This window comes from Parathielavia appendiculata (assembly GCF_033297405.1).
Source record: "Parathielavia appendiculata strain CBS 731.68 unplaced genomic scaffold N657scaffold_1, whole genome shotgun sequence".
Lineage (NCBI taxonomy): Eukaryota > Fungi > Ascomycota > Sordariomycetes > Sordariales > Chaetomiaceae > Parathielavia > Parathielavia appendiculata.
Window position 1 is genome coordinate 1,163,402 of NW_026944220.1, and position 19,503 is coordinate 1,182,904.

Here is a 19,503-nt window from a genome sequence, read left to right on the forward strand (position 1 = left end):
CATTCAAAAACGGCAGCGGTTGGCCTCTCAGGCCAACTGTGGCGCATGCTGTTTAACGGGCCCCATCCACTATCAGGCCGCTGCCTGCTTGCGATTGGCGAGCTGCGTCTCAGCTTGCGACGCAACGCCGCCCAACTCAAGACAGCTTGAACAATACCCGGCCAGCCTTGCCTCTCCAATAATTTCCACAATTGCACCTCCGTCGACGGTCATCGGCATTTCAACACGGCCAGAGTTAAGTTGGCTGTCTTGAACACACATAAACGAGGGTCTTGGCAGCGGGCAATCTCTCCGACGCATCATTCCTTTGACGTCAAGCTCAGCTAAGACTGGACTTGCACAAGAGCACCTTTCTCAGCAACTTGACTCTTAAAAGAGCCTGCGCCAACCCGGCCCCTTGCCCAAGAACCTGCTTCACCTACGTTCGATTCTTCCTCCATCATTGATGAGCGCCTGTGTTGTTAATCACGCACCATGAGGGTCAGGGGAGCTTTGCAGGCGGCAGCCTTGCTGGCGACAGCCCTCTGGGCGACACCCCTCACCGCGAAGAACGACCACCCGACTTTCCACGTGAAGGCTTTCGACAACCTACCCACGAAGCTCAACTACTTCCCCGACTCAGACGTTGTCCTCTTTCAAGACAAGGATGACAACAATGTCTACCGCTCTGCCGATCACGGCGTCGAGTGGGAGCGCGTCGACGCCGTGCCCAAGGGCAAGGCCTGGCTGCTGTACATGCATCAGTTTGACTCGAGCCGCGCATACATCTTCACCGAGGGCACCACTCATTTCCGGACCAGCGACCGCGGCAAGACATGGGAAAAGTTCGATTCCGGCGCCGAGATGAGCATGTTCCGTGGCGACATCTTGCAATTCCACGCCGCCGACCCTGATCGCATCCTTTTCAACGGCATGATTTGCGAGGGCATTTTCTGCCAGGAAGTGGCTATGTACACGACCGACGGCTTCAAGACGCCCGCAAAAGAGCTGCGCAGGAATACCGATGGCTGTTGGTGGGCCAAGTCTTCGGACTTGTTCACGACGGGATCCGAGGATTTAGACAAGAACCGCGTCCTGTGCATCGTCAGGGACAGCTTCTCGCCCTTCAAGCAGGACCAGCGTCTCTTGGTCTCGGACAACTTCTTCAAACCTACCGAGGGCAGCAAGGACGTTCAAGAGTTTGAGCCGGATCTCGACATGAACAAGCCTGTGCAGGGGGTGGTCAACGTGGCCGTGGTAAAGAAGTACCTGCTTGTGGCGTCGAGCTCCGTCAACACGGACGAGATGGCCCTCTTCGTCACGGACGACACCAAAAAGTGGCACCGCGCCGTCTTCCCAGCACCTCACGAGAGCCACGACCACCGCGTTTTGCAGGAAGCGTACACAGTGCTCGAGAGCACCAATTACAGCATTCAGATAGACGTCATGACGACTCGACCGTCAAACCCCATGGGTATCTTGTTCACGAGCAACTCGAACGGCACGTACTTCACCGAAAACATCGAGCACACCAACCGCGACGAGCACGGCTACGTCGACTTCGAGAAGATTACCGGTATCCAGGGTATATTCCTGGTAAATAAGGTTGATAACTGGGAAGACGTGGAAAAGAAGCCGAACACCAAGAAGAAGGTCGTGACTGAGATCACTTTTGACGATGGCCGTACCTTCGAGTCCGTGACGGCTGACGGCAAGAGGATCCACCTCCACTCGGTCACGCAGCTGAACAACGTCGGGCGTGTTTTCTCCAGCCCTGCGCCTGGCCTGGTCATGGCTGTGGGCAACACGGGCGACTACCTCAAGGATTACAAGGACGGCAATCTCTACGTCTCAGATGATGCGGGTAGAACATGGAGAAAAGCGTTGGACGGGCCGCACAAGTACGAATTCGGAGACCAAGGGTCCATCCTCGTCGCAGTGCGCGACTCGGAGGACGCCGATATCAGCGAGATCAACTACTCACTCGACCACGGACTCACCTGGACCAAAGAGTCTCTGCCCGATGGCCTCAAGATCAAGCCCTATATCCTCACGACGACCCAGGAGTCGGCCAGCCTCAAGTTCCTCCTCATCGGGGGGACGCAGAAGTCACCCCACTGGCAAGTCATCTCGATCAATTTTGACGGCCTCCACGAGGCTGCCTGCACGGAAGACGACATGGAACAATGGTTTGCCCGTGTCGACAAAGATGGGAAGCCGACCTGCCTGATGGGCCACACCCAGAGCTTCCTCCGCCGCAAGAAGAAGTCCGAGTGCTTCCTGAAGCAAGAGTTCAAACACGCCATGGCGAAAACGGAGGATTGTGACTGCACTGACAAGGACTACGAATGCGACTTCAACTTTGAGAGGGACGATGACGGCAAGTGCGTCCGCAGGGGGCCTATCATCCCGCCAGACGGCGTCTGCCGCGATGCTAAGCCGGATGACACCTTCAAGGGCACGTCGGGATACCGCAAGATTGCTGGAAACACTTGCAAGCCGACCGAGGAGATGGACAAAAAGTACGGGGACGTTGAAAGGAAGTGCTCCGAGATCGGCGGCAAGCCTTCGGCGCCTGCGACGGACAGGATTGAGCAGACTCAGAAGTCGTTCGAGGACGACTGGGAAGCGTGGGACAAGCATTATCTCGAACGGGGTGATTCGAGCTCTAGCGATGCGGAGACCATCATCATGCGTGGACGGGGAATGCACAAGGCCGGACCCATCCATATCACCGACGACCATGGCAAGAAGTGGCGCGTTCCGAAGGAGCTCGATGACGAGAAAATCGTGCATATCATCCCACATTTCTACTTCAAGGATATGGTTTTCTTTATCACTACTGGGAAAAAGGTCATCTACACCACCGACCGTGGGCGTTCCTTCCACCACTTCAAGGCGCCTGACGAGCCTTCTAGGGACGTATTTCCCCTTGCTTTCCATCCGGACAAGAAGCATTGGCTGCTTTGGATGGGCAGGAGGTGTGATAGCGATGATGATTGCTACGGAGTCGTCTCGTGGTCCAAGGACGGTGGTGACAATTGGAGCACGGCCAGCCGATATGCGCGGCGCTGCGAGTTTACCGGGTCGGCCGCTTACAAGTATCCGAACCGCAAGGAGGATCAGATACTCTGCCTCAAACACGAGAAGGAAAACAAAGGCAAGGAGAACCCCCTGGTCTTGATCTCGACCAACGACTGGTTCGATAATGAAGAGATTCACAGGAAGGACGTCAAGGGATTTGCGACCAAGGCCGAGTTTATCGTGGTCGCGACGGAAAATACGTCCGAGAAGACACTGCAAGCCAGCGCGAGTTTGGACGGGACCACCTTTGCCGACGCCCAGTTCCCGCACGGCTTCGTGGTTCCACACCAACATGCATACACAGTTTTGGACAGTTCTACGCATGCTGTCAACCTGTTCGTCGCCACCGAGCTTGCCGAAGGGCGCACGCACGGCACCATTCTCAAGAGCAACTCCAACGGCACGTCGTACGTGGTAAGCGTGCGGAACGTCAACTGTGACGACGACTTTTATGTCGACTTTGAGAAGATGCTCGGGCTGGAAGGCGTCGCACTGGTGAACGTGGTCGCCAATCCCGATGAGAAGGGCAGCGCCCCCAAGAAGCTGCAGACCAAGATTACTCACAATGATGGCGCTCAGTGGGCATATCTAGCCCCTCCTTCCGACGACGAGTTTGGCAAGTTCCCTTGCCAGCCGTCGCGCGGCGATGAGAAGTGTGCGCTGCACATCCACGGTTACACAGAGCGCAAGGACCACGGCAAGACGTACTCGTCTCGAAGCGCTGTCGGCATCATGTTTGGATGGGGTAATGTCGGCGACGCACTGGGGCCGCGGAAAGATGCGGATACGTTCATGACCACCGATGCTGGCATAACCTGGAAGCGGGTCAAGCAAGGGCAGTGGACCTGGGCGATTGGTGACCAGGGCGGCATTATCGTCCTCGTCCAGACCACCGCGGCGGGGCGGAAGAAGACCAAGTCTCTGTTCTACTCGCTCGACCAAGGCAAGACGTGGCAGGAGCATGAGTTTTCGTCCGAGGAAGTCGAAGTCTGGGATGTGACGACCTTGCGATCCGGCGGCTCGCGGAACTTTTTGCTCTGGGGCAAGGATGGCAAGGGCACCTTCACGCTGAATTTGGACTTTTCCGGCTTCAGCGAGCGTGTCTGCAAGCACGACGACGACCCTGACAAATCGGACTACTACATCTGGTCGCCCAGCCACCCCCTGCAGGACAACGGCTGCCTGTTCGGCCACGTCTCGCAGTACCTGCGCAAGAAGGCGGACCGCAAGTGCTATAACGACTTTACGTTGCAGGCCCTCTACGGCAAGCAGAACTGCACCTGCACCCGCGCCGACTTTGAATGGTGAGCTCTTTTCTCCGCTTTCCTCCTGCTTGCCCACCCACCCATGCTCATAACTGACACCGTTTTCACAGCGACTACAACTACCAACTGGACGACTTCGGCCAGTGCTCCCTGGTGCCGGGCCTCGCGCGGCCCGACCCGATGGCGTGGTGCCGCGAACACCCGGACGCTATCGAGTACCACGAGCCGACGGGCTACCGGCGCATCCCGCTCACGACGTGCTTCGACGACGGCCACGCGCTCGACAAGGAGTCGCCGTCGCACGCGTGCCCGGGTCATGAGGACGAGTACGGGCGCAAGCACGCCCCCTCGGGTGTCGTGCTCTTCTTTGCCGTCGTCGTGCCGTTTGCCCTGGCAGGCGCCGTGGGTTGGTACGTCTGGCGGAATTGGAACGGCAAGTTCGGCCAGATCCGGCTCGGCGACCAGGGGGGTTCCGTCTTTGAGGCGGACCGGCCGTGGGTCAAGTACCCTGTCATTGTGCTTAGCGCTGTGGTGGCGGTGATTGGGGCGCTACCGGTTGTTGCCGCGGCTGTGTGGAGGAGTGTGAGGGCGCTCGGGGAGAGGGTTGGGTTGGGTGGTGGCGGGGAGGGAGGCAGAGGGAGGTGGAGTCGTCTTGGAGGGGGTGGGGGAGGAGCGACGAGGAGGTTTACCACAAGGGATAGCTTTGCTCGGGGCAGTGGGGATTATGCGATTGTGGATGATGATGAGGGGGAATTGCTTGGGGAGGATAGTGATGAGGAGGTTTGAAAAGGGCGTTTGGGCTTGTATCGAAGTTGGCTGTTGTGCCTTTCTTGTATACGGTCTTGGAATATAGATGGATGGGACATCAGTAGAGGTTGTGGTTTGCCTTCTACGAGGGGCGTGTGGTGAAAAAGTGTATCGTGTATATTGATCTCGGGTTCTGGATATTGCATGGGTTGCTCTCACTCCATGTTGTGTCCCTTACAGGCACTGTAAAGCGTTCAAAGAGTGGCTAATAAGATGGGATCTGTGTAAGCCAAGCAGGCACATATCTGGGGCATTTCGAAACGCCAAAACATTCCCCCCCACCCCACCATTCATACTCTCTACCTTTAGGAGGAATATGGATTCAGTCAGTGACTTGCAATTTTGGTGGCAATCCTGTCGGCTCTATTCCCAGTTTTTCTCTTCACTAGTAACCACACCTTGACGCAGAAGGAAGGGCACAGATCACACGGTTCGGCACGCACAGCTACTGGATCGTCGAGCGGAGAATGTGCATATAAAACAGAATGTTCGTGTTTTTTGTCACACTGCAGCCGTCGCCTCAACTCTCTCACGGGATTGGAGAGTCTCGACGCGCCGGAGGCTTGCTAATGTTTTCCGACTCGTCCAACCATCTCTATAACCGTACCATTCATCAGCAGCAGAGCAACCTGCAGCACAGCATTGCATTTTTTCCCCCTCTTCTTCAGGTTTCTGCAACTGACGCAGGCTCATCACAGTCACGTCTTGTCACGTCAACCAGACGCCGCAGTTGGCTGGCAGCCTTTTCTTGCGGGGAAACTGTGATAGCTCATTAGGTAGTTACTCCGGACAGAGAAAGCAAACGACGCATAACATGGTATGGTTCACAGTCCTCCGTACTGGGGCAGTCGGCACTCTGTCTCGGAGGGTCTTTGCAGGGGCTGGGAAGCAAAGCTTGCTAAACGGCAACCAATGCTCAACTCCAATTGACTTCTTCACCACAAGATTGATGATGAGAGAGGAATGGAAAGAATCATGAACCCTGGTGTTGAAATCGCGAGTGGTACGTGTATTCTCCACATGTGAGCAGCTTTTCTTGACGAAAAACCGTGACCCCCACACCTCTGCCCCTCCCACAGGGTTCCATCGACTCCATTCCTGTTCCCCTGCCCTGCAGCCAGCCGTTTGCAGGGGTTGGCGAAGCGTTCCCTACCTTTGTGGGAACCGGACCTGAGCGGTGGGCCAAGCGGCGAGGCGGCGACACAGCCGGGAGAACGGCGGAAGCAAGGGGTCGCGCGTCGTGCATGTTTTTCCCTCGCCAAGCCTCCAACGACGCCGGAGCGGTGTATTTGTGTCTCCATGTATGCGCACGACAGGGCTTTTAACCGCGCTTCGCTTGCGGGGGTACATACCCGTAGGAGTGCTGTGTTCCGAACCATACCAATCGGATCTGATAGCGGGCGAAAGCAACCAACATGCAAACATGTCCGTTGTACTCCGTACAGGTATTATTCTGTGTGTCCTGCACACTACCTGATCGTTTCCGAAACGGACGAGTCTGCTCTCAGGCGCCCAATGTGGGCGTCGACTCGGTTCGAAATCGGTGCGGATACCGCGGCTACATGAATGAGCGGCCAGGCCATGTGCGTCGGGAAGGGGAAGACCAGAAACGGTTGGGAGTTAGGTTAGAACCAGAATCTGCATGCTCTTTGATCTGCTACGCTGTAAGGAGAAGATGAATGCCAGCAAGTCCAACCTGAGATGCTTAGCCTGAATGCCATGTAACATGGAACGAAAAAGAACAAAGTGAAAGAAGAAAGGACCCCCCAGCGCCTTGCCAAGCTGCGATATACAAGCAATAAAGTCGAGGAGATACGTGTTCGAATCCGGTTTCTACCCTTGTGGGCAAGGACATGTGAAGAGTGTTGGTGGTGATCAAGTGACAGGACTCGAGCGAGCGGTGGCTGCAAAGGTCAAGGGGGAAAAGGTGCCTTGCGGTAGAAGTAGATGGCAGTGCGTTGTATCGAGATGACATGGACCGGCTCGAAAGCGTGTTCTGTGTGGCTCTTTCAACCCCTCCGAACGCGGTCCCAGATCCGCCTCATGACGCCCCTCTCAGCCGTCGATCCATTCCAATGGTCAATCTCGGGAAACTTCTCCATGCTACTCTTGTGAGACCAGCCCCCAAGTGATGGACCCCTGCTCTCTGTCCCCAGGGACGCTATGGCGGTCGGCCGCCGGCTGTGTTGCTGGTAGACGGGCCTCTGCTGCCAGCCGTAAATCTCGTCCTCGTGAGCACGCAGATCCGGCCGGGTGAGCGTCATGCGGAGCGTCATCTCGCGCGACGACGCTGCGGCTCCGTCGGGCGTCTTGATCCCGCACTCTCTCCCTTTGAAAGCGCCTGGAGAGGCCAGCCGCGCGTGGCGAGGCCCGCGAGGCCCTCTGTGCTGCTCGATTGGCTCTGGCGTCTGGGGCGAATCCAGTTCGGGCGATGAGGGCTGGTCGCTGCTGAGGGACAGGATGTCGAGGCTTTGATCCTCGTCGTCGTCGTCGGCCCAGAAGGTGCGCATGTCGGCGGAGGCATCGGCCGGTTTCTGCCGGGACTGGGTCCGGGAAACGTCGGAGTCGGCAGACGGGAATCCAAACTCGACGGCTTCGTCAAACTTCTGCGGCGACGCCAGGTACACGCGGAGCTTCAGACGTGCCTCGGGGTCCTGGTAGTGGGCCGCGGCGGGGTCGAAGGCCGTGATGGACGGTTGAGGCGCGTGCCTCGAGTTTGGCGTGATCAGAGACAGAGCGCGCGACTTGCGCCTTGTGTGAGTCAAACCGTTCGAGACCCTGCCTGTTGGGCTGCGGATTGGCGGCGTCCGAGTGGTGGCATCCCTGGTTCCTGGCTGTCCCCCCGAAACTGAGCTTCGACGGCCGAAGGGCATCTTGGTTATCGACATACGCCGACGAAACGAGGGCCGCTGTTTCGTCGGCGGCGCACCTTCGCGCAGGTGAGCATGGTAGTCGTCGAGGAAGAGGCGCAGATCCAGGTTCTCTTCCTCGTCCAGCCAGCGAAAGCTGTCGAAGAATGACTGATCCAGATAGTTTCCGAACCCATTGTGCGAATTCATGCTCCCTGCGTTCCGGGTCGGCTGGCGAAGAGCCGAGTGTACTTCGGATGGGAAGGGAAGGGAAGGTAGGTAAGGGTTGAAGATGGCAGCAGTCGAACACAGAAGTCTGAGCCAGACTTGTCGATTAACCCCAACCTCATTGCAGAAGACGCGTGGGCAGGAGAGATTCGGGAAGAAATGAGCGGTAAAAGCAGTGCATTTCAGCCCCGTGTTGACGCTAATAACGAGAATCATTTCAACCAACGAACCACCCCGAACAGCATTTGTCGAGGATCAGCACATCTTGGCGCCAAGCCAACAAGGTACAGTACACGTACCTGGGGCTAACCTTTTGAAGCACAGGTCAAGCCTTCTTGGACCCTATTGGAGCCCCGTATCCGTGCCTGATGTGGAGTTTCTTGCGCCCCGCACACCCCTAGCCGCCCTGAGCCGCCTTTCGCCGTATCTTTTGTCAACACATCAGTGGAGCATTTCTCTGATTTCTATCCGTAACCTGGCGGAAAGTTCAAATGCACTGTGATAAAAGCCTTAGGTCCCCCCGCCAATACCATGTACCTTGACGCCATGCCGGTCCTAGATGCCTCGCCCGAAACGCCGAATACCAGACCTCCGTAATGTCGAACCCATACTCCAAGCCCAGTCGTGCGCAGCAGCTCCTCACTTCCGCTTCGTCTTCTTCATCATGTCCGCCTGTATAGCCTGAAACTGCTCCTCCGAAATGTCCGGCTCCAGCTCCTTAGCGTTCCTCTTCTTCCCTTTGCCACCCTTGGGCGGGACAGCCCCGTACTTCTCAGCCAGCTTATCCAGCGCGCTCGCCCTCGACGCCTGATTCCGTTGAATGAGTGCCGCCAGATCAGCCTCTGCGTCCTTGGCGCTCTTCTTCTTCCTCCCGCCGCTGCCGCGCAGTTTCTCGTAGACCCCGAGCTCCTTGGCCAACTCGTCCGCCTCCTGCGCCTCCTTCTTCGCCGCCTTGACGCGCGCCTGTTTAGATTTCTTCGTCTCCTTTGCGTACGCGTCAAACCGCGACACCTCGCCTGCCTCGACGGCGGCGTCAATGATGGCCCGGAACCGTGCGTCGTCCTCAAGCACGCTGCTCAGCATGACATGCTCGTAGACGGCGTCCATGTTGCCCTCAAACTCCTCGTACGCGGCCAGCACGTCGGCGCGCTCCTCGTCAGAGCTTTTGTACTGCGCCGCAAACTGCGCGATCGCGTCCTCTGAAACGGCGTCGCGGAACTGCTCGCGGTAGAAATCGGACCAGCTGAAGCCGTCGGCGTCGACGACCGCTTCCGAGGTCGAGCCCGTCTCGTCGTAGCGCTTGCGTCGGGCTGGGTCGGAGAGCACAGCGTAGGCAAAAGCAACCTGCTGGAAGCGCTCTTTGGCTTCGTCTTTCTCGTCTTGGGGCGCCTTGTCCGGGTGGGTTTTGAGCGCCGCTTTGCGGTAGGCGGATTTGATCTCGTCGGGCGAGGCGGTCCGCTCCAGCCCGAGGACCTCGTACGGGTCAATGGCGGGCGGCTCCCCTTCGGTCAGGTCGTCGGGGGAGGACATTGCGAATTGGTGTTTTGGTGTCTGGTGGTAGTGGTGACGGGGGGCAACGCTAGTACGGAGTAGTTAGTTAAAATCGATTGTTTGATCGAATTTGCTGCCGCGTCGCGTCAGTGAGCGTGCGCGAACAAAAGTGGGGCATTACGGTCAATAATAACTGGGTACTCCGTAAACTCTGTCCGTTTTGAAGAATTGTTTACTACGCTGAGCTCGAGTCGCAGGAACCATCCCCTTCCAGTTGCCAATGTAAGAGAGAGCCAAGTTCCAATTTGATTCATCCATACAATGGCCGCCATCCCACCGGGCGACCACCAAGGCTACATGCGCCTCGCCCTCGAGCAGGCGCGCAAGTCCCCGCCCAAACCGACCAACTACCGCGTGGGCGCTGTGCTGGTCGACACCACCACCAACCAGATCCTCGCGACGGGCTACACCCTCGAGCTTCCCGGAAACGCGCACGCAGAACAGTGCTGCTTCATGAAGCTCGCAGAACAGCACGGCGTGCCCGAGGAGCGCCTCAGAGATGTGCTCCCCTCAGACTTGGCCCTGGCTCTCTACACCACGGTCGAGCCCTGCTCCAAAAGGCTGAGCGGCAACCTGCCCTGTGTCGAGAGGGTCCTCCGCCTGGCGAATCTCATCAGGTCCGTCTATGTGGGCGTCATGGAGCCTGAGACGTTTGTGGCCGAGAACACGGGCAGGCGGAGCCTGGAGAATGCGGGCATTACCGTGGTTCGGGTTGAGGGGCTCGAGAAGGAGATCCTCGAGGTTGCTACGGCTGGTCATGTCAAGAGTTGAGAGTCTTGTGTTGCCCGGGCCTGTTGTCATCCTGGCGGGCTGTTGCTTGCGTTGGAGCCATATAACCCTCCTCTGGTTCGCCTGCTATGTTTAGGAGTGTCTTGAGTGAAGTAAGTATGCAGAGCACTCTGTGTTTTGCAGAGCAGGAGTTCGATTTCGCTCTACTTTCCTTTTCCTCATTCATTACCCTAAGTCTCTCTCACCATGTCATCCATGATCTCTTTCTTTCCTGCTTCGTTGCGAGTACCCGCTTTGTGGTGGTGCACCAACACTCAAACCAGGTTCGGATTGTACGTCTAGAGAGAGAGGAAGGTGTCAAAACTGGTCCGCCCTCTCTAGGCGCGTTTGCTCCAGATGACAATGAGACTTTGGCTTTATTCCGTCGAGCATAACCCCCTCCTCCCAGGCAGCTCGAAGAACGCTGGGGGGAGACGACCATGGTGACTGGAAGTTCGGGCGCTTGAGCTCGTCCATTATCTTTGACCACTCAGCCCTGCAGCAGTTACACGGTTTAAATTTCAACCGACCAGGGGAGGCCTGGGGCGACTGGGGTTACAAACGGGGCCGCTCGAGTGAGATTGGGCAGAGGTCGGCCAGAGATCTGGGATCATGGGAGACGTTATACCACTTCTTTGGTCTGGGAAGTGGATCGGAGCGTGGGGTAGGGAGAGGCCTGAGTCTCAGAACTTCGGAAAAATCACGACGAAAGTGGAGTGCTAGGGCGAGTCACTGTTCTCCCCATGAAGCCATCGGCGGACAGAGAGGTTAGGAGCCCGTTGTATGAGGAATCATGGGGTTTGATGTCCGTATTTTACGCCCTAAGGAGGAGGCCTATTCCAACAACCACCTCCCACCAAACAAATACACAGCTGGTTTGCATAGCGGCATGTCAAGTGTATTGGAGATGTTTGGGAGCGTACACTTAAAACCACGCGCCCGGGAAATTAACATCAACAACAGCTCAGTAGCTAAGGGGAATAGCGCCGGGCTCATAACCCGGAGGTCACTGGATCGAAACCAGTCTGAGCTAATCAAAAAAGATCCTTTTGGTGTTGAGAATCATTGAAATTGACTCCTGCTTTTTGCCCTCACTTCAAAAGCGCGCCCGCCTCCATAACCTAGAGGTCTCTCGATCGGAACAAGGATCAGCTGGTTAATTTGCTGGTTGTGCGAGACTCGACCCTTTGTCCTCCTTTCTCTTCCTCCTTGGATAAGGCGAGTGTTGACTGGAACACCACTCGGGGGCAGGGAGAACAGGAACAACCCTCAGAAGCCTCCCTAAGCAGACAAAGGCACTGAAGCTGCCCAAGCCAATGTGACCTCTTAAACTTTGTGTGATTAACTACAGCTTTCTAGCATGAATTCATAATCAACTACCGCATCCGACACCCTATATCTTGACGCCTTCCAATATCGGCCTCGCCTCCTCGCTCCTCCACCAGCTGCCCTCCCCCCCCGGAAACTCGAACCGATCCATGCTCTCGGGCTTCATCTCGACGCTGTAACCGGGCTCGGTCGGGGTCTGGTAGAAGCCGTTCTTGATGACGGACGGGTGCAAGAAGTGCTCGTGCAGGTGGTCGACGTACTCGAGCACCGACTGCTTGCCGCTGACGACGACGTAGTCGATGGTGCTGAGGTGCTGCGTGTACTCGGGCAGGCCGACGCCGCCCGAGTGCGGCACGATGGGGACGCCGTACTTTTTCGCCATCAGCAGCACCGCCAGCACCTCGTTGACGCCGCCCATACGGCACGCGTCGATCTGGCACACGTCGATGGCGCCCGACATGAGCAGCTGCTTGAAGATGACGCGGTTCTGGCACATCTCGCCCGTGGCCACGCCGATGCCGTATGGCCGCAGCGCGTCCCGCACCGCCTTGTGGCCCAGGATGTCGTCGGGCGACGTCGGCTCCTCGATGAACCACGGCTTGAAGGGCGCGAGTTCCTTCATGTACTCGATGGCTTCCGGCACGGACCACACCTGGTTGGCATCGACCATGAGGATGTTGCCGTTGTCGTAGCCAATCACCTCGCGGGCGATGGTGAGCCGCCGCTTGTCCTGCTCGACGTTGCCACCGACCTTGAGCTTGAAGTGGCGGTACCCCTTGGAGAGGGTGTCCTGCAGGAGGGCGCGCATCTTGTCCTCGCCGTAGCCGAGCCAGCCGGCCGAGGTGGTGTAGGCGGGCACGGCGCGGCTGTTCTCGGCGTCGCGGATGCGGTCGGCCTTGCCGGCTTCAGTCTCCTTCAGCATGGCGATGGCCTCCACGGGGGTCACGGCGTCGGTGATGTAGCGGAAGTCGATGCAGTCGACAAACTGTTCGGGCGTCATCTCGGCCACGACGCGCCACACGGGCTTGTTGAGCGTCTTGGCCCAGAGATCCCAGATGGCGTTGACCACGGCGCCGAGGGCGAGGTGGATGACGCCCTTTTCCGGGCCGATCCAGCGGAGCTGGCTGTCGTTGACGAGATGGCGCCAGGTCTGGCCCCAGTGGGCGACGAGGCTGGAGAGCGTCCGGCCCTTGATGCGCTCGGCGACGTGGTTGATGGCGGCGCACACAATGTCGTTGCCGCGGCCGATGGTGAATGTCTGTGGTGTGTTAGTGCTCTGCTGAGTTACGAGGCCGACACACGGGGTCTCCGTACCATGCCGTGGCCAGTGTAGGACGAGTCGGTTTCGAGGATGCAGTATGCGGACGAGTAGTCGCCGGCCGCGTTCATGGCGTCCGAGCCGGTCTTGTCCAGCGAGGTGGGAAACCGGACATCGCGGGTGGTCCAGCCGGTGATGGTGATTTCGGCCATGGCTGCTGTGGTGTGCTGCGTACCGTCTTGGGATGTGAAGAGGGGTGAGGAATGATGCGAGCGAGGGAACGTTGGTGAAGGGGTTCCTGCTGCTCAAGTAATTCTCTCACGGGTGTGAGTCCAGGCCAGTCCAAGCACCATCATGGCAGGTCGAGGGCATGACTTGAGCCAAAACACTTCCATGATGAAGCGTGGGCCCGAGACCGGGATGAGGGGCATGGTGGGGTTAAAGTCAATGTCGGCTCTCAGAGGCAGACTGCGCGTCCTGTGATTGATGGATAAATCATGGAGATATGGGGCTGCGCTGAGTAGGTTCCCCCATGTGGCGGCAGCATGCATGTTTCCGTGGAGGCTTCCGCTGCTAGCGTCGCTGTCGGGTCAAAGTCACTCGAGGATCGACTCCGACGTCACTGCTGTCCAGAAAGCCAAGAGTCCAAGACATGAGCTGCCGTCCTGGAGTGCCAATCCAAGTGACCGGGACTCCGACGGGCTGGAGACGAGTCTTGGCCAGCAGCCTGCCACCGTGCAAACAGAAATGAACAGAAAGGCGGAACTGTCACAGTATTTGAATTGTAAGGGGGGCTAGGGCCGAATTATTGCAGGTTCCGTTCGGGCTTCCAAGTCTGCGCGGACCGAAATTCACCGTCGCGATGAGAGTGGGCCATCGACTCGCGGAACTGGCCGTGATTCTTTGCCGTCGACATTAATGGGCGAGACTTCTCAGGCAGTAATAAGGTATCCTCGGAGAACCAGAGAACGCAGCTCGGACCCAGTTCTCAGTGGTTTGGTTGTCGACGGTTGACAACGGTCCAGTTGTCACAGCTTGCCCGGAAGAATCGCGCCGTTGAGGTCGACTGCTCAAGTCGTGCAGAGCGCCAAGCCGTCCTCCCCACTTTACACTTCATCAAATGGTCCAGCAGTTGCCCCTCTCGATCATTACCGATAATAGGGGCTAGCCCCCTTGGCAGCTGGTCGGATCGGCGCTTTCGAAGCCCCGATAGGTACTGCCTCACTTAGCCCTGCGCCTACATCGCAATGATGCCAATCAATCCATTCCCAGCCTCAGCCAGATTTATTCTCCCTCCTTTCCAAGCTCTAGAGTCTTCTTTCGCCGTTTAATCTCTCTGATACAGCACTGCGTGGCCACCATGTGCACCTTCAACCTCCGCGACGTGATTCAGGATGATCCGAACCCATCCTCGAGGAACATCCGATCAGAAAGGGTTCATGGTTGTCCCGGCATGAGCCCGTCGTTTGCAGTCAAAGGCAGCAGAGGCGAGCTTTCTAGAAGTTAATCCGATGGCTCAGGCCTCGTGGAAGGCGAACTGACGCGATTCTTTGGCGAACTCGATGCTCCAGTTGACGGCATATTCCTTGCTCGCAATCACCCCGCCTTCTTCATGATTCACGTCAACTCTCTGAGCACTCACTGCTTGCTCGCCACCATCCACGACCAGTTGCTGTGAAAATGGCAAACGGAAATAATCAGGGAGTTCGAAGGTCGCCATTACCTCGACTGCAACGCTTCGGATGGATGTGGGCCCCAAAGCATGTGTCGAAACAACATTATATTCGAGCCAGCTACTCCTCGATTTAAAGGCCATGGCTTATTTATATGTTCTCCTTTCATCCGCTTGACTGAATGCCCTCATGCCTCACCTATTGCTCGACCCTGTCGCTACCATCTTCGCCGCCTGAATAGGCATCATTCAATAAACAATGGAACCAACAAAACAGTGCTTATTTGGCACAACAGACGCCAGGCCACGGAAGAAGCTACAAAAACAAAAAAGCTTTAGGAAGCCGCAGATCAACACTGCGTGCCGCTTTAATTCAACCGCATCGAGTCTGCCAGAAGCATCTACGGACTTCAGCCTATCAACAGTTTGGACTCAGCCTCGCCCGCCCCCAGTACCCCCAAAGAAGAAGGAGGGCGCGTCTCCGCAAAGCGAACGAGGACAACACGAACAGCATCTGTTTCGAGAGTCGCTAGGGAGGTATTCGCGTCACATTGTCCCCGGGGTTTCACACCTCATTCGGGCCAAGCAGCACCTACGATCGTTATCCAGCTCAGAAGCTACCAAACACTCAACTCCGAGAATGGGACGTCGTGCGAAGACGCCCTTCTGCTCGATTAGGAAGTTGGAGGACTTCCCCCAACCACCTACCCACGTCCTCGGCAGGACCTCAAGCGTCGACCGCATCGCGGAACAGTACAAGGCGGTCCTTGAGTCTCGTCCTCGCTCGCTGTGCTGGGACGACTCTTCTGAGCTTGAGCTGTCACCCGCAGACAGCGATACTGAGCAGCCAGTAACGCTCAGACAGCATCGCAGTTCATGCTGCCCCGGAGGAGATGAAAGTTGTCTCAGCCACCCGTCGCGAACCGCCGCGTTCCCGAAACCTTCGCCTATGTCATCAGACGACGGCACGCTGGTCTCGTTCCAGGAAGAAACAGTCTACTTCAAGCCCGTTTCCTTCCCCACCTCCAAGCCTGAGGCGCCTTCCTTCGCCAAGCCGGAACCCCCCACCGTGCCGTTAAGCAGGCAGACCACGGCGGCGGCCGCCGACGCCGACGCCGACGCCGACGAGAACGTCAGCCTGCAGATATGCCTGGACCTGCTCACGCGCGAGCTCTCGTCGGCCATGGCGGCTCGCCCGTCCCGCGCGTCGTCCATGGGCTCGTCGGCGCTGCAGGTTTGGGTCATGATCGAAGCGTACGAGGGATTGCGCGACCAGATGGCGGAGCTCAGCCGGGGCAACCGGCAGGCGCGGGAGATGGAGAGGATGTTTGACATGTGGCTGAGGGCGCTCTACTCGATACACGACTCGATGAGGGGCGTTGGTGGCAAGGACTGTGGCGCAGAACTTGGGACGGAGGCGTTGGACTAGGTAGGGGGTGGGATTTTATGATACCAAGATATGGATGGGCGTAGGACGGCGTTTGATCTGGTTTGTGACGGGTGAAATGGTGGCTATATAGAGTATCTAGGCCTTCCAAACCTGAACTCTGATTGTTTCTGCAAAATAGATCGCTCCGTGATGTACTATTTGTGGACCGACGCATTATGTCCCTAAGTCACCGCTGGAACGGACGCCATCGAGGTCAGTCGGGAAACTGACATTTTCTCCGCGATGCTGAGAGCCCCACATACCGTGGCTCAATGATCGGCAATCGCCAAGACATACGGTGATCGCATGCAGGTGCCCGTACGGAGTACTGTGGTTGTATGTACCTCACATTCAACCAGGTTCCATTTGCGCAGAATACACGTGCGGTTTGGTCGGGGCAACACGGCAAACAGATCATCATCGACAGAGAAGCGTAAAAATGGACGACGACGAATACGGCGACGCCGACGACGTTCTCGCCGCTCTCGCAGCCGCGCAGCCCGGTCTCTCTAGGCCAGCCGCGCCACGACCGGCGCCGAAGATCCAGCAGCCGACACCTCAGCGCCTCGATCGAGCACCGCCGTCGAACATGTCCGGGTCAGGACCGCCCAAGGTTGTGCAGCCTACTCCCCAGGCCCTTCCGGCCCGCGGCTCCGGATCCGCCATCCTCGTCTCCCCCAGGCAGAAAGGCAATCCCGTGCTGGCCTGCCTCAAGTCCATCCCCTGGGAGTACAGCGACATCCCCGCCGACTATGGCCTGGGACTGACAACTTGCGCGTTGTTCCTCAGGTGCGTTTTCCCTTCCCTCCTTCTCTCTATCATCTCCCTTCTATCTCTGACAATTGTCCTCGGGTTTCAATAGCCTCAAATACCACCGCCTCCACCCAGAATACATCTACACGCGGATCCGCAACCTCCAGGGCAAGTACAACCTGCGCATCCTGCTCACCCTCGTCGACATTCCCAACCATGAGGACGCCCTGCGCGAGCTGTCCAAGACGTCGCTCGTCAACAACGTGACCATCATTCTCGCCTGGTCGGCCGCCGAGGCCGCCCGGTACCTGGAGCTGTACAAGTCGTACGAGCACGCCGGCTTCTCGGCCATCCGCGGGCAGCAAGCCACGGGCTATGCCGAGCGGCTCGTCGAGTTTGTCACTGTGCCGCGGAACATCAACAAGGCCGACGCCGTCGCGCTGGTGAGCTCGTTTGGGAGTCTGAGGAACGCGGTGAATGCCACGCCCGAGCAGGTTGGGGTTGTGGGCGGGTGGGGGGAGAAGAAAGTTAGGGCTTGGTGCAGGGCTGTGGAGGAGCCGTTTCGGGTTGGCAAGGCCGGGAAGAGAGGGGTGAGTAATACTGCTGGGATAAGGAAGGTGGTCAAGGGGAGAGAGGAGCAGCAGGCGGGCGTGGAGGTGGAGGAGGAGGAGGATGCCGAAGCATTGGTTGCCGCGGCCGAAGCGGAGACGGGTCGGCCAGAGAAGCAACCCGTTCCGGCCGCGGCCCGGACGAGTTCGGGTACACCCGCGGCTGCAGATGCGGCGCGCAAGGATGATCAGCTGAGCGAGGGTATCGCTGCCGCGCTGGCAAGGCTACGAGACAAAGGGTAACATGTCCACGAACGTGCCGATTGGGAAGCTCGGCCACGTTTTCAGTCCTCGCCGCACGACACAAACACCGCATGCCGCTAGTGCGGGCAAGGTTGCCCAACATAGGCATAAACGCGACCCGTGCCGGTTTGTTCAACTGCAGGTCGCCCTCGTGTCGGTGGCTGACCGGAGCAACGGTTCGCAGCATTTTTCAGAGGAAAGTTTGGCAGCGCAAAAGACGCAGGAGGCACGGGGTGTGTTGCCCGGTCCCACGGGTTATACAATTCATTCGGATGGGTGCAGACGCGGAAGGACGAGGACAATCGAGACATCCCAGTTGTGCTCCAAACATCCTCTTCCTCGTCGGCGGCTCCCAGTTGACGGACCCATTGCCAGGTACAAGGGAGTCAGTCTTTGCATCTGTCAGCTGTGGTATTGACGGGAGAGGCGCACGGGGGTGGCCTGCGGTCGGTGCACATGGTCTGAGCCCTGTGATCCGTCATGGGAATGTACCATGCGGGAGAAGCAAGCACAACAGTGTTGACCGGGGGGTTGATGAGGGGTTGCACAATTGTCCAATTTTTTCCCCGGCCTGCCCGTCATCCGACCTCGAGGTGGCACACTCTCGAAAGAAGGCGAAATTCACGCTGGTTGTCTGTGTGCCTTACGCATCCGCGGTGTTGGGTTACCAGCCAAGCGGCTCGCGGCCTATTCTGAGAAGGGAGCATGCTGCTCTCTTGTCTGACCGTTTCTGCAGCCAAAGGCGTGCCCGGCGTGGTTTCTTCCCTAGGAACACAAACCGCCTTCCTGCCAGACTCGGTCCAGTAACTATTAGCGATGGACCAGTCAATATAGTCAGATGCAACTGCTTGGACTGAGATCCAAGTCCAATTACTTATCCCGGAGCTGGATTGGTCTTGGGTCTCGTGCAGGTTCTCCTGGTTGCGCAGGCCAAAATATATTGCAGGCTCCGCATGAACCAGGCGGTACCGGGTATTGAGACCTTCTCAACTCTGGGGCAGGCATTTCCAATGTGGCTGTTGCCCGTTGGTTACTTTATTATCTCGTTCTCCAAGACATGACAGCATGCTCCTCAGAAACAATGCTGGACAGCATCTGAAAGAGTCCATTCCTTTCCTAGGCAAGAAAGACGGCATGGAAACACTGGGACTGCTGGCCCAGCTTGTCCCGTCAAACCTCCAACGAGCATTCCACAGCGCCTGCCTGCCTACCAACTTTAGGCAGGTATCGCAGCAGCGGGCCAATCATGTCGTGTCTTCTGCGCAGATTGACAGCAGATCAGCGCTCAGCAGGTCGGGCCTCCTCACACAGCAGCGTTCATTCAGTTGTTGTTGTTGTTGTTGTTGTTGTTGTTGTTGTTGTTGGGGAAGGAGATTCCCCGCGCGCCTGGTCTGTGTCTCGGGTCTGTGTCCCCTTCCTGCTGCAAAACATGGCACGTCACAGCCATGGATACCACCTTCTCACCAGTCTGTTGTGGCTGTCTTAGCACAGCTGTTTTCGTTGCCTCAATGAAGGAGCCATGCTCCGGGCTTGTTTGGTATGGTATGCCAGCGCATAAGGTACCTTAGTGTCTGACGGTTCCATGCTCGGCTTCTCATCTATTTGTTTATATGCGCTTGTTCCCTTCTGCGTGTCTGTGCAAACCGGTATTCCATAACTTGCTCTCTGGCATTGGCGCTT

The 19,503-nt window shown here is 57.6% G+C and overlaps 9 protein-coding genes and 1 non-coding gene across 10 annotated transcripts; 7 read left to right on the plus strand and 3 right to left on the minus strand.

Moving 5' to 3' along the window:
* Nucleotides 1–120: 120 nt before the first annotated feature.
* Nucleotides 121–5,372, plus strand: N657DRAFT_638896 (Oligoxyloglucan reducing end-specific cellobiohydrolase). The gene is made up of 3 exons (XM_062791673.1): nucleotides 121–4,367; nucleotides 4,439–4,835; nucleotides 5,017–5,372. The coding sequence occupies exons 1-3, from the start codon at nucleotides 475–477 to the stop codon at nucleotides 5,179–5,181; spliced, it is 4,455 nt and encodes a 1,484-aa protein (XP_062652193.1). The 5' UTR covers nucleotides 121–474; the 3' UTR covers nucleotides 5,182–5,372.
* A 1,772-nt stretch (nucleotides 5,373–7,144) lies between these two features.
* N657DRAFT_562193 (uncharacterized protein) lies at nucleotides 7,145–8,194 on the minus strand (the record flags this gene model as incomplete). Its single annotated transcript, XM_062788119.1, has 1 exon — nucleotides 7,145–8,194. One exon carries the CDS (start codon nucleotides 8,192–8,194, stop codon nucleotides 7,145–7,147), a length of 1,050 nt encoding a protein of 349 aa, XP_062652194.1.
* Nucleotides 8,195–8,639: 445 nt separating this feature from the next.
* On the minus strand, nucleotides 8,640–9,929 carry N657DRAFT_21927 (DnaJ-domain-containing protein). The gene is made up of 2 exons (XM_062786272.1): nucleotides 9,885–9,929; nucleotides 8,640–9,791 (listed from the first exon to the last, which is right to left on the minus strand). The coding sequence occupies exon 2, from the start codon at nucleotides 9,740–9,742 to the stop codon at nucleotides 8,852–8,854; it is 891 nt and encodes a 296-aa protein (XP_062652195.1). The 5' UTR covers nucleotides 9,743–9,791; nucleotides 9,885–9,929; the 3' UTR covers nucleotides 8,640–8,851.
* Nucleotides 9,930–10,024: 95 nt separating this feature from the next.
* Nucleotides 10,025–10,534, plus strand: N657DRAFT_562496 (cytidine deaminase-like protein; the record flags this gene model as incomplete). The annotated part of the gene is made up of 1 exon (XM_062788142.1): nucleotides 10,025–10,534. One exon carries the CDS (start codon nucleotides 10,025–10,027, stop codon nucleotides 10,532–10,534), a length of 510 nt encoding a protein of 169 aa, XP_062652196.1.
* Nucleotides 10,535–11,492: 958 nt separating this feature from the next.
* On the plus strand, nucleotides 11,493–11,564 carry N657DRAFT_t5. The gene has a single exon. It is a non-coding gene; the product is annotated as a tRNA-Met (tRNA).
* A 360-nt stretch (nucleotides 11,565–11,924) lies between these two features.
* N657DRAFT_652113 (mandelate racemase-like protein) lies at nucleotides 11,925–13,330 on the minus strand (the record flags this gene model as incomplete). The annotated part of the gene is made up of 2 exons (XM_062794262.1): nucleotides 11,925–13,118; nucleotides 13,175–13,330. The coding sequence occupies 2 exons, from the start codon at nucleotides 13,328–13,330 to the stop codon at nucleotides 11,925–11,927; spliced, it is 1,350 nt and encodes a 449-aa protein (XP_062652197.1).
* Nucleotides 13,331–13,467: 137 nt separating this feature from the next.
* Nucleotides 13,468–13,974, plus strand: N657DRAFT_21936 (uncharacterized protein). Its single transcript, XM_062786273.1, has one exon. It carries the CDS (start codon nucleotides 13,605–13,607, stop codon nucleotides 13,914–13,916), a length of 312 nt encoding a protein of 103 aa, XP_062652198.1. The 5' UTR covers nucleotides 13,468–13,604; the 3' UTR covers nucleotides 13,917–13,974.
* Nucleotides 13,975–15,430: 1,456 nt separating this feature from the next.
* On the plus strand, nucleotides 15,431–16,219 carry N657DRAFT_564290 (uncharacterized protein; the record flags this gene model as incomplete). Its single annotated transcript, XM_062788269.1, has 1 exon — nucleotides 15,431–16,219. The coding sequence occupies one exon, from the start codon at nucleotides 15,431–15,433 to the stop codon at nucleotides 16,217–16,219; it is 789 nt and encodes a 262-aa protein (XP_062652199.1).
* Nucleotides 16,220–16,455: 236 nt separating this feature from the next.
* N657DRAFT_21979 (DNA repair protein rad10) lies at nucleotides 16,456–17,862 on the plus strand. The gene is made up of 2 exons (XM_062786277.1): nucleotides 16,456–17,008; nucleotides 17,082–17,862. The coding sequence occupies exons 1-2, from the start codon at nucleotides 16,659–16,661 to the stop codon at nucleotides 17,821–17,823; spliced, it is 1,092 nt and encodes a 363-aa protein (XP_062652200.1). The 5' UTR covers nucleotides 16,456–16,658; the 3' UTR covers nucleotides 17,824–17,862.
* N657DRAFT_21969 (uncharacterized protein) lies at nucleotides 17,610–18,784 on the plus strand. The gene has a single exon (XM_062786275.1). It carries the CDS (start codon nucleotides 17,895–17,897, stop codon nucleotides 18,678–18,680), a length of 786 nt encoding a protein of 261 aa, XP_062652201.1. The 5' UTR covers nucleotides 17,610–17,894; the 3' UTR covers nucleotides 18,681–18,784.
* Nucleotides 18,785–19,503: the final 719 nt, after the last annotated feature.

What these genes read in the sequence shown, in the direction of transcription:
- N657DRAFT_638896 (XM_062791673.1), top strand. Translation starts at nt 475, where the DNA reads ATGAGGGTCAGGGGAGCTTTGCAGGCGGCAGCCTTGCTGGCGACAGCC. An exon ending in ACCCGCGCCGACTTTGAATG is followed by an intron (nt 4,368 to 4,438) that starts GTGAGCTCTTTT and finishes CCGTTTTCACAG; the next exon opens with CGACTACAACTACCAACTGG. An exon ending in ACCGGCCGTGGGTCAAGTAC is followed by an intron (nt 4,836 to 5,016) that starts CCTGTCATTGTG and finishes CGAGGAGGTTTA; the next exon opens with CCACAAGGGATAGCTTTGCT.
- N657DRAFT_21927 (XM_062786272.1), bottom strand. Translation starts at nt 9,742, where the DNA reads ATGTCCTCCCCCGACGACCTGACCGAAGGGGAGCCGCCCGCCATTGAC.
- N657DRAFT_21936 (XM_062786273.1), top strand. Translation starts at nt 13,605, where the DNA reads ATGGATAAATCATGGAGATATGGGGCTGCGCTGAGTAGGTTCCCCCAT.
- N657DRAFT_21979 (XM_062786277.1), top strand. Translation starts at nt 16,659, where the DNA reads ATGGACGACGACGAATACGGCGACGCCGACGACGTTCTCGCCGCTCTC. An exon ending in ACTTGCGCGTTGTTCCTCAG is followed by an intron (nt 17,009 to 17,081) that starts GTGCGTTTTCCC and finishes GGGTTTCAATAG; the next exon opens with CCTCAAATACCACCGCCTCC.
- N657DRAFT_21969 (XM_062786275.1), top strand. Translation starts at nt 17,895, where the DNA reads ATGCCGCTAGTGCGGGCAAGGTTGCCCAACATAGGCATAAACGCGACC.